The sequence below is a fragment of the Lathamus discolor genome, chromosome 1 (assembly GCF_037157495.1).
Source record: "Lathamus discolor isolate bLatDis1 chromosome 1, bLatDis1.hap1, whole genome shotgun sequence".
Lineage (NCBI taxonomy): Eukaryota > Metazoa > Chordata > Aves > Psittaciformes > Psittacidae > Lathamus > Lathamus discolor.
The window spans coordinates 158410066-158423957 of NC_088884.1; the positions used below are offsets into that span (position 1 = coordinate 158410066).

The 13892-nt window shown below is 39.5% G+C and overlaps 1 protein-coding gene across 1 annotated transcript in view; it reads left to right on the plus strand.

Annotated features, from left to right (window-relative positions):
* Window positions 1-13892, plus strand: part of CTBP1 (C-terminal binding protein 1) — a 256911-nt gene that overhangs the window by 57576 nt on the left and 185443 nt on the right. The window contains exon 2 of the mRNA XM_065661068.1: window positions 4991-5151. Within this exon, the coding sequence (XP_065517140.1) occupies window positions 5094-5151 (58 nt within the window). The 5' untranslated portion in view covers window positions 4991-5093. The remainder of the gene's footprint in view (window positions 1-4990; window positions 5152-13892) is intronic.

Sequence of the window (13892 nt, forward strand, 5' to 3'; positions counted from 1 at the left end):
GATACTCCATCATTTGAAGTGTTCAGGTTGGATGGCACTTTGAGCTACCTGGTTTTGTGGAAGGTGTCCGTGCCCATGGCAGGGGGTTGACCTAGGTGATCTATTTACTATCTGAAACAAAAGACTTACTGCAAAATGTATAATAGTTTAGGGTAATTAAAATATCTATAATAAGAGAAACACCCATATTGCTTCCAGGGCTGTGCAGAATAGACTTACGGGCTATTCAAGGCTCGGGAGGTGTCATCGAAAATAGAGATCTTGATTTGGGTGGGAGAGAAGAAGCAGCAAAGCATTAGGCTGGGTTGTCTTGGAAATTTATTCAGTTTTTGAGGTAATCAAAACCTGATGGCCATGGAATATAGAATATACAAACTCACCATAGCCTTCTAGTATACTTTTAGAAAGTTAACAGTAGAAAGAAAATTGTTTCAGCAACTCAATATAGTTTCATGCCAAGGACCGTATATCAGAATACTTAAATGAATGTTGAGATTCCCAAGGGTAACATGGAACTTCATAGCTTCTTGATAAGTTAATGATCTATTCTGTGACTTTCGTTTCTGGTTTTGCTTTCTTATGCCTCATCATGTGATTTGGGATAGCATACAAATTGTTTCATGCAACAGAAGCTGACTGTGAGGCAAAGGTAGACATCAGCCATTTGCTGTTCCTAGCTGTATAGGTAAAAATCTGTGCTCAGAAGAGTTTGCACTCAAACCTCTTTGCAAGTGGGCTAACTAATCTGAGGTGATGCGTGAGAGGCTTTACTGTTTTTGGGATAGGTTTTCCTCACCTGTTCAAATAGTGGAAGCATGCTTTGGTTGACACAAAATTCTCACATTAAACTGATGCAAAGGTTATGGTCCTGCACTGCGCGCCGCAACCTTTTGGGTTTGAGGGGAGCTCTTCCCTGCTAGTAAGGAACCTACCAGTATGTGTATGATTAGCCTACTGTTTGACTTCAATAAAAATTAATTTCTTCATTTACTTCCTTAGAATCATAGAATCATAGAATAGTTATGGTTGGAAAGGACCTCAAGATCATCTAGTTCCAACCCCCCTGCCATAGGCAGGGACACCTCACACTAAACCATCCCACACAAGGCTTCATCCAACCTGGCCTTGAACACCGCCAGGGATGGAGCACTCACAACCTCCCTGGGCAACCCATTCCAGTGCTTCACCACCCTCACAGGAAAGAATTTCCTCCTTATATCCAATCTAAACTTCCCCTGTTTAAGTTTTAACCCATTACCCCTTGTCCTGTCACTACAGTCCCTGATGAAGAGTCCCTCCCCAGCATCCCTATAGGCCCTCTTCAGGTACTGGAAGGCTGCTATGAGGTCCCCACGCAGCCTTCTCTTCTCCAGGCTGAACAGCCCCAACTTCCTCAGCCTGCCTTCATACGGGAGGTGCTCCAGTCCCTGAGCATCCTCGTGGCCTCCTCTGGACTTGTTCCAGCAGTTCCATGTCCTTTTTATGTTGAGGACACCAGAACTGCACACAATGCTCCAGGTGAGGTCTCACAAGAGCAGAGTAGAGGGGCAGGATCACCTCTTTCGACCTGCTGGTCACGCTCCTTTTGATGCAGCCCAGGATACGGTTGGCTTTCTGGGCTGCGAGTGCACACTGAAGCCGGCTCATGTTCATTTTCTCATCGACCAGCACCCCCAAGTCCTTCTCTGCAGGGCTGCTCTGAATCTCTTCTCTGCCCAGTCTGTAGCTGTGCCTGGGATTGCTCTGACCCAGGTGTAGGACCTTGCACTTGTCGTGGTTGAACTTCATGAGGTTGGCATCAGCCCACCTCACAAGCGTGTCAAGGTCCCTCTGGATGGCATCCCTTCCCTCCAGTGTATCAACCGGACCACACAGCTTGGTGTCATCGGCAAACTTGCTGAGGGCACACTCAATCCCACTGTCCATGTCACCAACAAAGATGTTAAACAAGACCGGTCCCAACACCGATCCCTGAGGGACACCACTTGTTACTGGTCTCCAGCCGGACATCGAGCCATTGACCACAACTCTTTGTGTGTGGCCATCCAGCCAGTTCTTTATCCACCGAGTGGTCCACCTATCAAATTGATGTCTCTCCAATTTAGAGAGAACGATGTTTGTCATCCTCTTTATCTGATAATGAGTTTTGAATAGACCTTCCTTCAGATCTCACTTGCAGCTTACTCCATTATCCGTGTTACCTGCTATCTGAAAACTGAAATCAAAATTGACTTATTTAACATTCCTGTTTTAGCCAGTATGATTTGCTCGCTGTCCTGTAAAATGTTGGAGATTCCCTTTTTATTTTATCAAGTCTTGGAAAGAGTAAAGCTCTTCCTTTCTCAGGAAAGAGCTAAATGTTCCAGGCTGCAATACCCAGAGGCATATTATCTTTAAAAGGATTTTCAAACACTGGAATCATTTGCTTAACTGAAAGAAAAACCTCTTATGTTGTTTTCAACAGTGTATATTTTAATCTAAAATTTGTACTGCTCAGAAGGGTTCTGTATGTTGATGGTTTCTCAGGTGGCTTTGTAGCTAATACTTGACATATATGATAAGCAGTGTGTATTCTTATATCACTTGGATTCTCACTTTATCTTAAAATATCAAATAACAGAAGTCTGATCTTAAATACTATTTGGTATTTTTGTTGATTTTAATTCATTAGGCAGTGTGCGTGTATTTTTAGTGAATTTCTTAAATACAATTATTCATGTTGTGGTTTAGTAATTGCAGCAACTAATACTCCCATAATTATAAGGCTTTTGTTTTGCTGGGAAATGCTTCCCATATCATCATCTTCTCTTTGTGTCAGAACATGAAGTATAATAAAACTGTATGAGGGTTAAATTTAGAACTCTGTTAACATGTTAATTCAATTTTTTTCTCAAAAATGCTTTTTTAAACTTGCAGCAAATTCCTGTGAATAAAAAATATTACCAAATTATGTTGAAAAGAAAAAGCCCTCTATGTATATTATATGCTTTGAAGCTACTGTAGATGGATAGAAAACATCTGGTGACACTTTCAGTGGTAGGTCAGTAGTTACAGATGGTCTGGTTTTTACAACTGTCATCCAGCTTTGTATAGGGAATGACTACAGTGGAAAAATCTGATGCTGAATGAATAAACAAACAGCACAAGGAGGCCAGCAGGCATATATGTTTCTACAAGATGGGAAATGAAATGAGCTATAAAAATTTAAACCACCACTAGTATTTAAAATGTTCATTATGTTCTGGTTTCTGTTTCTTGTTCTCCAGATCTTTTAACATGACTGTTGAAGGAAGGAGATTATGAAACAGGAATGATAAGCAAATAAATTAAAGACTAGCTTAGGATTGATCTTCTACACAGGTTAGGGGTGTTGGCTAAGCAAAGGCAGGCGGCTGTATAGCAGGCTTTGAAGGTTTGAAAATAGTTATGAGATTTGATGTAATGTTTGTGCAATCTTAGAGCTACGTTCAATATTGAAAGTTGTATTTTGTAAGAATAATTGGTATTAGGAAACGTAGCAGAAAATTTCTGACAGGGCAATGTTCAGTTTGCTTTTTAAAGAGAAAAAACTGGTCTCTTTTCTTCATCAACTTCTCCCACTCATGATGGGATGTTACGTTCAGCTGGGATCAGACATTGTACAGCGGAAGAATCTTGAATTTGAGGGTAAAGAAAAAGAGGTGTGGAGGGAAAGCAAAAAGGATGGGGCTGAACAAAGTGTTAAAAGCATGATGAATGTTGCACGTTAGCTCCATTTTAAAATGAAATAAACACAAAACAAGGAACTTCGTTAAAAGTCCAAATGCATGGAGCAGGGTCGTGCTGATAAAGATCCCCATTTGAATGCAAATGTGCACTTCTTGATATTCAAAGTATTTTTCTTAGTTCATTGCATTAGGAGTGCATGAATGTTCATAATATGTTGATGGAATTTGCCTCTAGTTTTGGTTTTAGAAAAGTTTAGCCTCTAGACAGAAACAAGCAGATTTCTAGGTTCAGTCACTTGTAATGCTGTTTAATGCTATCCACTGATGTTGAAAGCTGCTGGGCAGGAATAAAAGGAAACAGGGAAGTGGATTATTTGGCTTGTTGTCACGTGCACTGTACAGAGTTCTTGGAGCTTATTTCTCTAAGCCTACTGAGGTATTTAAGCGCAGATAAAAGTGTTGTTCTGACTATGCTTTATAGAGGGCCTGTATACTTAGTTATGCCCTGTCCACTTGCTCATGTGTATTTTATAATCTACTGCTGTGATTAGAATCTTCTTGAGGGATTTTCCTTCTCTCTGTTCCCATCCCCCCTTCCTGCATCTCAGTGGTTTGGCTTAAAATGCAGACTGCTTGTTGCAATACCCTTACGCTGTCTTGCCCAGCTACATGGGATCTGAAAATTGCTTAGCTGTATTTGCTGCCAAAGAGCTTGCCTAGTCATGCATAAGCCTACTTTAAATGCCATTTGGTTGATATAGATGTTGGCGTTGTGTTGTCACTGTGATGCATTTCCTCAGGTCTGTGCTTTCTGAATTATTTCCTTCAACTTCCAAGTATCAAACTCTGCTTTACTTTATTATTGGCAGCATAGAAGTTAAGAATTAGTATTTTTCTCTGACCGCGAGTGTTCTGATGGAAAAGTGTGGCGTTCCAGTTTCATTCCACGTGGGCACATTTCTGTTGTTTTATGGGAATCGTGTACCTGTGCCTGCCCAAGATACATTCTTCAGCTGATGTGTTGAGTGAAAGAGCCAATATTTGAAAGCCAAAAGGAGGAAAGGTCTTGGAACATTTCTTACACTGGTGTGTTTGAGCTGTGCTGTGCACTTTGCATCTCTACCTGTTTAGAAGGCAGTTTGCTTTGAAAGATGGGTTCCCTAATATGATTTAAAAACCTTTATGTCTTTTCTTAACAGTTTCAATTAGATATAGAGCCTCTTTCTGGAAAGAGGTGTGGGGGGGAAAAAGTGTTTTAAAGAAGTTTATCTTCCTGTTCACAGGTGCAAATAAGTTTATAAAAGACAATAAGCATTTCTGACTTGTGGCTGGCTGGAGAAGACCATCACCAAGCTGTGTGGAGACGTTCTTTGAGCTTCTACTCTTATGTCTCTAATGGACAAACACAAAGTGAAGCGGCAACGTCTGGATCGCATATTTGAAGGTTAGACATTTCAATTACCGTTAACTGCGTTAATTTTGTGGCTGATTAATATTTCTGAAGACCTGGAACTCTTGGTCATTCAGTGTGTTTTTAATTGAGTTGCAGTTCCTGTTGAGATGATACTGTGCAGAAACGCTTGTTTTGGGTGAAAACAGATCTAGACAAATAAAAGCAACTAGTGTGTGAACTCTGTGCTATTCTACAATGTTCTACCCAGATATTGTAAAATATTGTGGGTTTATATAAAATAACAATCACAAAAGGATAAGACAACCACAAAATGCTCTCTAGAGTATTTTGCTGCAGGATTGCTTTATATAGATTGATTTAGCAGCTTGTATCTGATCCTAGGAAGGAAGCAGGAAGTCAAATGAAAACAAAACCCCCAAAATTTAACAAGTATTAATAAAAACAGGCAGAAATCTAGTGACAGGAGTGTAATCATTTGGGTCAGTCGTTTTACATAAGTCACAAATGACCCAATTGTATATTTCTGGCATTCTTTGTTCATTTGGTTTTGGTATGAAAGCCGGTCGAGGGACAAGGAGTGCTATTTTTAAGAATACACGGTGTAGGATTTTGGCTAAATGAATTTCTGTATTAAAATGTTAGCTTCTCCTTGAAAGGGAAGGGAATAGTTAACAGTTCACTAACCCATTTTGATATGATGGGAAAAGTGTACAGGCTTCTGGGCGCATTGTCTCTGCATCACGGCTAACACTGAAGCAGTGAACTGCAGTTAAAACATTTGCTCCTCCACAAATTGGTCTTGAGACTTTTTTTGCAGCAGCTGTGTTGGTGAAAGCTGTCCCTGGCAGCTGACTCCTGTCCTTGTTTCCCCCCCTTTCTTTGTGCCAATATGAGTGTGACTGTGTAATGAGCTAGATTGAGAAGATGACTCAGGCTGAAAAGGAACGTTTTTGTTGGTATATTTTCCACTTAGGTAAATTCCTCACTGTACAGCTGACAAAGCAGTTGCATTGAAGGGGGCAGTTGGAAAGGATCAGCGAGGGGCACTGCGGCCATTTACCCTGACATAGCCAGAGAAAGAGACATTTCACCAAAGTGTCAAAGGGTGCAGTTTCGCATTGGGTTTAGATGATTAATGTCGTTAGTCGCTTCTAAAACTGGCCAAGCCCGCCCATGTTACTGTGTCCCACCTAGACTGGTTGGCCAAGCTGAGCTCACTGGAGACCAAATCCTGCTCAGAGAAATGAGGAACTGGCTTCTGAGGACAGGAAATTTGGGAAGGCTGCCACTCTTTCTGGGCAGCTCTGGGGCTGGATCAGCTGGAAGTGACCTAGGAGTGGTGCAGTGCATGGTTGCCTTCTCTGCTGTCAATCTCAGGTCCTCATCCTGTGACCCCTCAGTAAAAAATGCACAATGTTAACTCTGTTTTTTGCCTTTGTTAGTCGGCTTAATTGCAAAACTGTGAGAACAGAAACCTGTGCCTTTTGATGGCAGCAGCTATTAGATCAGCTCAACCCAGTTGGTAGCATTTCAGCCTCCTTTTGTGCTTATTTTGTTGATCAACAGGACACCTTAAGAGGAAAATAGAGTTTCTGATGATGTGGCAAGGAATGTTGTCAGGGACAGACTAGTAGCCACTGTGACTGTTTAAAATAGCAGTGGCATCCCCCAGGCTTTGTGTTCGCATCTAATCAGTGTCTTTTGTCTGACTTGTTTTTCCCAGCCCTGCACACTTCACTGCATCCTGTGGTAAAATCTGTGTGGCCATGCAGGGCAGGGAATTGATCCAGTTGAAAAATAACATGAAAAAAGTTGTTTTAGTTACCTCTGCTTCCTAATCCCATTTACCGTGTGCTAGACAAACAGCTGTGTTGGAAAAATAGAGTGGGAAGACCAGGCAGAAGATGATCAAGAGGAGAGCGGGGGAAAACAATGGATATGGAAAAATGCTTGAAATTTTATGGTTATGGTAATCCAAATTGGCTCTTTAAAGTGTCCAAGCTGTTTTCTGCTCTTGAGTGTCTGTGTGTTCAAATGTCCAAATGTTCCTTGAGGTTTGTAAACACATCTTTGGCTGATGGTTTTAAATCGTTATCCATGCAAGTGCATAAAGTGGGATAAAGATTAGGAGTCGGTTTGTTTCAAAAAGGTTTTTCTCTACATATGGTCTTGTTCATGTTTAAAAATTAAGTATGCAGAGTTGTTTGCTGGTATATTCTATTCTGTGATTCTGTTCTATGGTTCTATATGTGCCTTCAGTAACACAGCCTGAGTATTTCATGTTTGAGAAATACAGGTAATGTTTCACCAAGCTGAGGAATTATAATGAACTCATCTAATGTCAGCTATTTTGTTTGCCTGCTGTTTATATCTTTCTTCTCTTAACCTTTTCCCTCCGAAGATGCATTTTCTTTCTATTGCAAGTTCCGCTTAAAACCAGGCTATTGCTAACTGCTACTAATACCTATGTTTTCATAAATTGTTTAGCATAACTTGTGATGGGCAGACATTAATCCATTATTATACCCATAAAGGGACACTGGTGTCATGCTGGTGGTGACATAGAGCATTTCATTACTGCCTATAGCCCTGTTTGAGGAGGGGATGATAATGAGCTGAAATTCACTTTCTGAAAAATGAGGGGTATGAGCCTGATTCTCAAAATGAAATGCTCGTGGTGGGAGCACGTGCACAGCTTTTTCTGTGGAGTTCATGGCGTACACAAATGCCCTTCTGAGTTGGATAACTGTGCTTGCATGCTGTCACTGAGTTGAACTGTTTTCCTGTGGCTTGAGGTAATTCGCACACTTGCTTGTAGTAACTAAGCGTGCAAATTGAGCAGCAAATTGAAGAGGCATCACTAAATTTACTGTTACTTTGTGAGTAATAGTAGTATGGTAGTAATACTACTGAATGTCAGTTGATACTCAATGCAGTACCGATTCTATTACTTCAGGAGAGGTCAGTTGTCTTTTAATGTAGCAAAGTCATTTTGTCCCTCAGGTACCTATGATTCCCTTCAGTGATTTCTTAAATATGAAACTGAATATTCGCTTTTAATCCTCAGGCTGTTTGTCATTATATTTTTACCCATGTTTCAATGGTCTGCCGTGGAAGATTGTCCCTTGAAAAAGGCAGATACTGAATTCTGGCTTCTGACTTCCCCCAACAGCTGTGAATTAGACTTGGGCATGAAGACATGAGTCTAGTTATTCTGAGATGCTAATATTAAACTCACTTCACCATTTCTGATGTAACATTCAGGATTCTTCCCTTGAAGATAAATAACATCAAGGCATGTGAAAGATTAATTAGTTACTGATTATATTGTTCTTTGTCCCCCTCTCCGGTGATGCTGGTGATTGCAAAGCGTAATTATAGTAGTATACATTTGGCAGAACAGTTGGAAATGTCACAGTGCAATAGTAAAATGTGTTCATTTTGTGGGTAATTTGAAAAATTCTAAATGCTTTTGCCATTTTGAGAAGTTGTTATCTCTAATTAAGGTATTATTGTACTTTATATTGTAACAACACTGTAAACAATGCTGGGTATTTGCTTATATCCTAGAAATCGTTAATTAAATGTGCGTATGTTTTACTGACCGTTGCTTGGAAGTTACCTTGGGGATGTCTGACCTCTGCTGAGTTTGCTGGGAGCTAATAGATGAATGGGATTGACGAATATGGTGAATTTTCTTTAAATACACCACACTGTATAATATATAGCGTTCAGTCAGACACTGCTTTTGGTGGGTTTCCAAGCTTTAGGAAAGTCTATAAAGGGGAGACCTCAGGGACATTGGTGGAACTGGGAGGAGGAAAGGGGTGTCTCCTCTCACTTTTCTTGCTTGTTTGCGCAGGTATTGGGGATTACACTACAGCACAATGCTGGAAATGTAACTGCCAAATTGTGAGAGTGACGTTTCCAGTTTGATTGCTTGAAACCAGAAATTTCTTTCCGGAACGCCTCATTTAATATTCATAGCAAAGACTGTAGTGTACGCAAGTACAAGTCTGTGAAGACCCTGTATGATCCCACACAGATGTTGTGGTTTTGTCTAGCTCATTTTGAGGAAGAAAAAAGCATCTTGGCACACCTCAGAGCTTCTCAACAACCATTTCAAGTCTTTTTTCCTATTTATGCAGCACTGGTATTCATCTTAAGGTTATTCTTCTTACACAGGTTGCCTCCTCCTTTTTGAAAGTGCCCAGAAGGAAACTTCAAATGTACTTTAGCTATTTTAAGAGTGCTGCTTTATTACCTAAGAAGAGTTGGTTGGGATCATAGATTGGAAAAGAAAGTGCATATTAATAGGATGATTGTCTGAAATTCCAGATAAAATCTCTCATCTTTTGCTTTTATGAAGGGCAGCCTTCTTTGGGAAGGTCCGGTTACTGGCAAATACCCAAGTGGAAGCCTCTTTGAAGGACAGTAAAAGTCCACGATCAAGGAATAGTTTCTTTTGAACAACATGGTCTAGGCTTTGTTTCCCTGTAAGAAAACATCTTTGTTTTTAAAGCTTCTTTTTTTTTTCTGCTTCTGGTGCTATACAGCATGAGATTTAATAAGATGAATCTCCAATTCATAGCTGATGCGGTATATTGATGGTTCCAGGAGGACTGCAGCATAAAAAGCAGATATGAATTGAATTTTTGTTCTTTCCAAATTTATGAAGAAATCTTGAGATACAAAGTGTCTTAGTTTAAAAAGCACGTTCTCATACCTTATTTTTTTGTCCTTGTGCATGTAATGGAGAACTTGCCGCCTTAACTTGTGGAAAGTATCAGATTGACAAATACCAAGTGTTTCATGACCACTGATGGAACTTGGGTCAACTGTGATTTGACCCATTGCTGTTTTGAAATTAGGCAGTTAGGATGAGTTTCCAGCATATTAATGGGGGAGATGCCTACTTTGGCAATGCTTGGTTTTTCTCTGGAAAACAAAGGATATTTACTGAAGTTGGTATGTACTGTGTAAGGTGATCTGTAACTAAAAGGAAGGAGGAGTAAATGCTTCCAGGCAGCGAGTGGGTTTAGCTCTTTCTTATGTAAGTGGCACTTGCAGATGTCAAGTTCTTTTGAAAATGAGCTATCCATTTTCTTAGCTGACATCCAAATTTGAGAATGGTCATAGCTGTCCCACTCGATGCAGATATCAGGGAAAGAAAGGAAACAATAAAATGTTCAGACAGTTGTAAATCACACAGTACTTTATAGAGTTTTCTTTGCGCATACTGATCTTAGTACCAGGCATGCTAAATATGCCAAAATGCTTCTTGAAAAGAGATTAATGGGGCTGCAGAGTTGCTTGGTGTCTTTTTGACAGGCTTTAGAAGGAGGCTTATTGAAGGATTAGGGCAGCAGAGGGAGCTAAAAGATTCCTAATATTTTATCATTTGTTGTTTCCTAAGTGAAAGTTGCCTCTTCATAAAGTACTGATTAATGTTCACAAAATTGTGCTTTTCTAATCTTAAGTGCCTTCAGTGAATGAATAAGGATTTTGAACTGGAGAAAAATCCTTTTCTTCCTAGTGATCCAGTATAAGCTGGGAATCAGGTAGTAAAAGCTACCAAAGTCTTTCTGCAGGAGCAGCCATCAAATCTTTCAACTGTAACAAATAAAAGTGTTTAAGCAACCATAGTTTTCTATGAATAACCCAAGTAAATCAAGTTGCTTGCAGATACAAGTGTCTTAATGTCAAAAAGCTTAGGTTCTTGTGTTACGTCCCCAGGGGTTTTAACTATTCAATGCTTTTTTTTCTGTCTTTTGCCTGTAAGAACTCTGAAAATATTTTTATGAGCTTGAAATGCAGGGAATTAGGGTAAATATTTAATATCTTTTATAAGGACCGTCATCTTCAAAGAACAGGGAGGCTGTTATAAGGACTAAGATGACTTTGAAATAGTGAAATGAAAATGATGCTACCATGAGTCGTACAGTAACAAGATCATGTGCCACTTACCACACAGTGAGGAAAGTTATCTATTTGGAACATGTTTACCCTGATGCCAAACCATCCTTTATCTCATTATAATTATAGGTGAAATGCTTATTCACAGGCTTATGTTCGGGTTTTGTTTTTGTCCTTAATATTCACTATTTATGGTGTAAGGTGGTTTTGGCTTTCTTTTGTACTGCTGCAGTAACCTGCTTTTGTAATTTGAATCTTCATTATGTGCTACCTAAACAGCTTCTGAATTTGCATGCACTTAAGCTACTACAATGTTCCAAAGGTATTACTAGTAACAATGTAAGCTCTATGGAAAGAAAATTAGCTTAAAAGCCCATTTTGCCCTAAATGATGCTGAACAGTAGCTGCTAATGAAAAGCATTATTTTAACAAGAAAACTGGGGGGGAAAAAGCCCACAGAGAAAAGAATCTCAAAGACAGTTTAAAATTTTGCTGAAACATTCAGGTCACTGATTTAAGGTACTAATACCTTAAAGAAAAGCTGGTTTTGTGGTGTCCGGCACTCCAGATTTTACCTATATAGTTGTATTTTCATTGGTGTGTTGGAATAAAATAATAATGCAGACAGCAGTTGCATCCAGCTGTGATTTATCCAGAACACTACATCTTACTGCTATAATAAAGTCAAAATAGTTATATTTAATGTGTCAAAACCAGTTGAATACAGTAAACAGTACAGCCTGACACGGGGATTGCAGGGTTGTAATGATTGTGTATGTAATATCATATGTATATGTTTGAATCAGAATCCAGTGCTTACACCTCATCCACACCTAGTTCCTGAGCAACCATCAGAGTATTTAAAAACCTTTTGGACTAGATATTTAGCTTTTATACAGTGCAGATGAGTGCCTGGTAAAACTTTTAAAAGCTTTAGAAGTTTTATGTACTTGGTGGTAATAGATGCTTAGTTCTGTCTGGGGTCAGGTAAGATGCTCTGGAAGCCCTGGATTCAGACATTGCTTTACGTTGGGCTCTGGAAAAACTGAACTGTACAAGGATTAAGTGTCTAGGTAAACATATTGAAAAATTTAAATAGTCATCTAATGAAAGCAGACATGTTCAGCTTTCATAGAGGCAGATCCCATCCCTAGGGAAGTGCTGTCTGAGATGCAAAGAAGGCTTCTGTTTTGTTTCCTCCCTTACTGCAGTCAGGATGGGAGTGTGATGATGCAAGTGGAAACAAGAAAATAAAAGTGGAGTCTTCTAGTACTGAATCCTTGTTCCATGAGGTTAGTACTGAACTTGAAGGCTGCGCCTGCTTAATCAGGAGGAATTGCGTGGAGGCTTTGCCAGGCAAAGAATATCTTGCAGAGAATCTATTCTCAGAAAAGTCATTGCGGTGTGACGGACAGGTCATTTGGAGCAAAGAAACCTGCGTTTTAGCTCTTTCTAAGTCAGATATCAGCTTAGAAAGCAGCTTGCCTCTCACCTCTGTGCCTTTTCTTTGACAGAAAACAGTCAGTGGGAGACTTACGTAGTTGCCGTGATATAAATAACAGCAGGCTGCTGTAATAGCCTTGGAATCCCTTTACAAAATGAGGCTTTGCCAACTGTGAAAGCACATGGCATTTGCAGCAGGTAAAAGTGCTCTCATGGGTACCACTGTAGATCCAGTACTGCACTGGCTCATCACTGTGCTCACATGTTTAAATAAGAAGGTTCCTTCTTCCTTCCTTTCCTGTGAGAATTGAATTTAAATTGCTTGGGACTTTGTGTAGATGTGTTTGTTTTTTAAGCCAGAAATTAACTGTTCGAAATTACTCATGTTTCCCTTTTCCTGATGTTTATTTGTGAAAGTATCATCCTATGCACTGCGTTTTGAAACTTCTCATTCTGCCAATTAAATGGAGACACACCAAAAAACCCAATAAAAATTACAGGCAACAGCAGTGGGACAGCAAAAGCTGAAGAGGAAACACTGTTTGTTCTTTTGATCCTGCCCGTATGTGTCAGAAAGTTTCCTCGTATGCTAGATGATGACACTCAAATACAATTAAGAGTAAGACTCCTCTTAATAGGTGATTAAGAATAATTATAAGTGTTAATTAAATACACGATAAATGTCTCTCTTTGTCAAGGATTGTACATTTGAAGAAATAGGTTTATTAAATGCTAATAAAACTTTTTTCCCAGGCAATTTTATCACTGTTTTGTTCCCTGCTATTCATTTCTTACTTTGGTGTTTTTTTCTGGGTACCAAGTTCCTCTTAGAAAGGTGTTACTCAGCTTGCACAACATCTGCCAGTCATTTTTCTGTTGATGTTAGTTTATCTACCATGCAGATGGTCATGTTTGCCTGTTTGTGTAGTGCTCAACTAACTCCTGTGCTTGTTCCCTCAGTGGTGCTCTGCGCATATGCAGGCACCATCAATTTATCAAACTCAAATAATTTAGTAACAGTTCTTCTTGCAATAAACAAAAGCAGCTGCGCTCGGGCTATCCTTATATGCATGAATGCATAGATTGTAAAGGGCTTTTCTAACAAACAAGACAAAAGTTTGGGATTTCAAACTGGAATTTAGGGCACGTAAGTCAGAACGACTAGACGCTGATGTTTAGGAACAATATAATAATGCAGAGAATGAATTAGTTACCATAGTAACTGCTTTGTTTTAATAATTTGGTGGGGCAGTGAATAGAAGGAGCTCAGAAAGAAGTAGTAGGAATCTTAATTACATGTTGTGCAACGTGAATGGCTTTGTTCATTAATATTGAAATTAATTTGATTTTATAACAGATTGAAGAATGAGTGTGTGAGTTTTACTTTGGAAGGGCAATAAGAATGATCTACA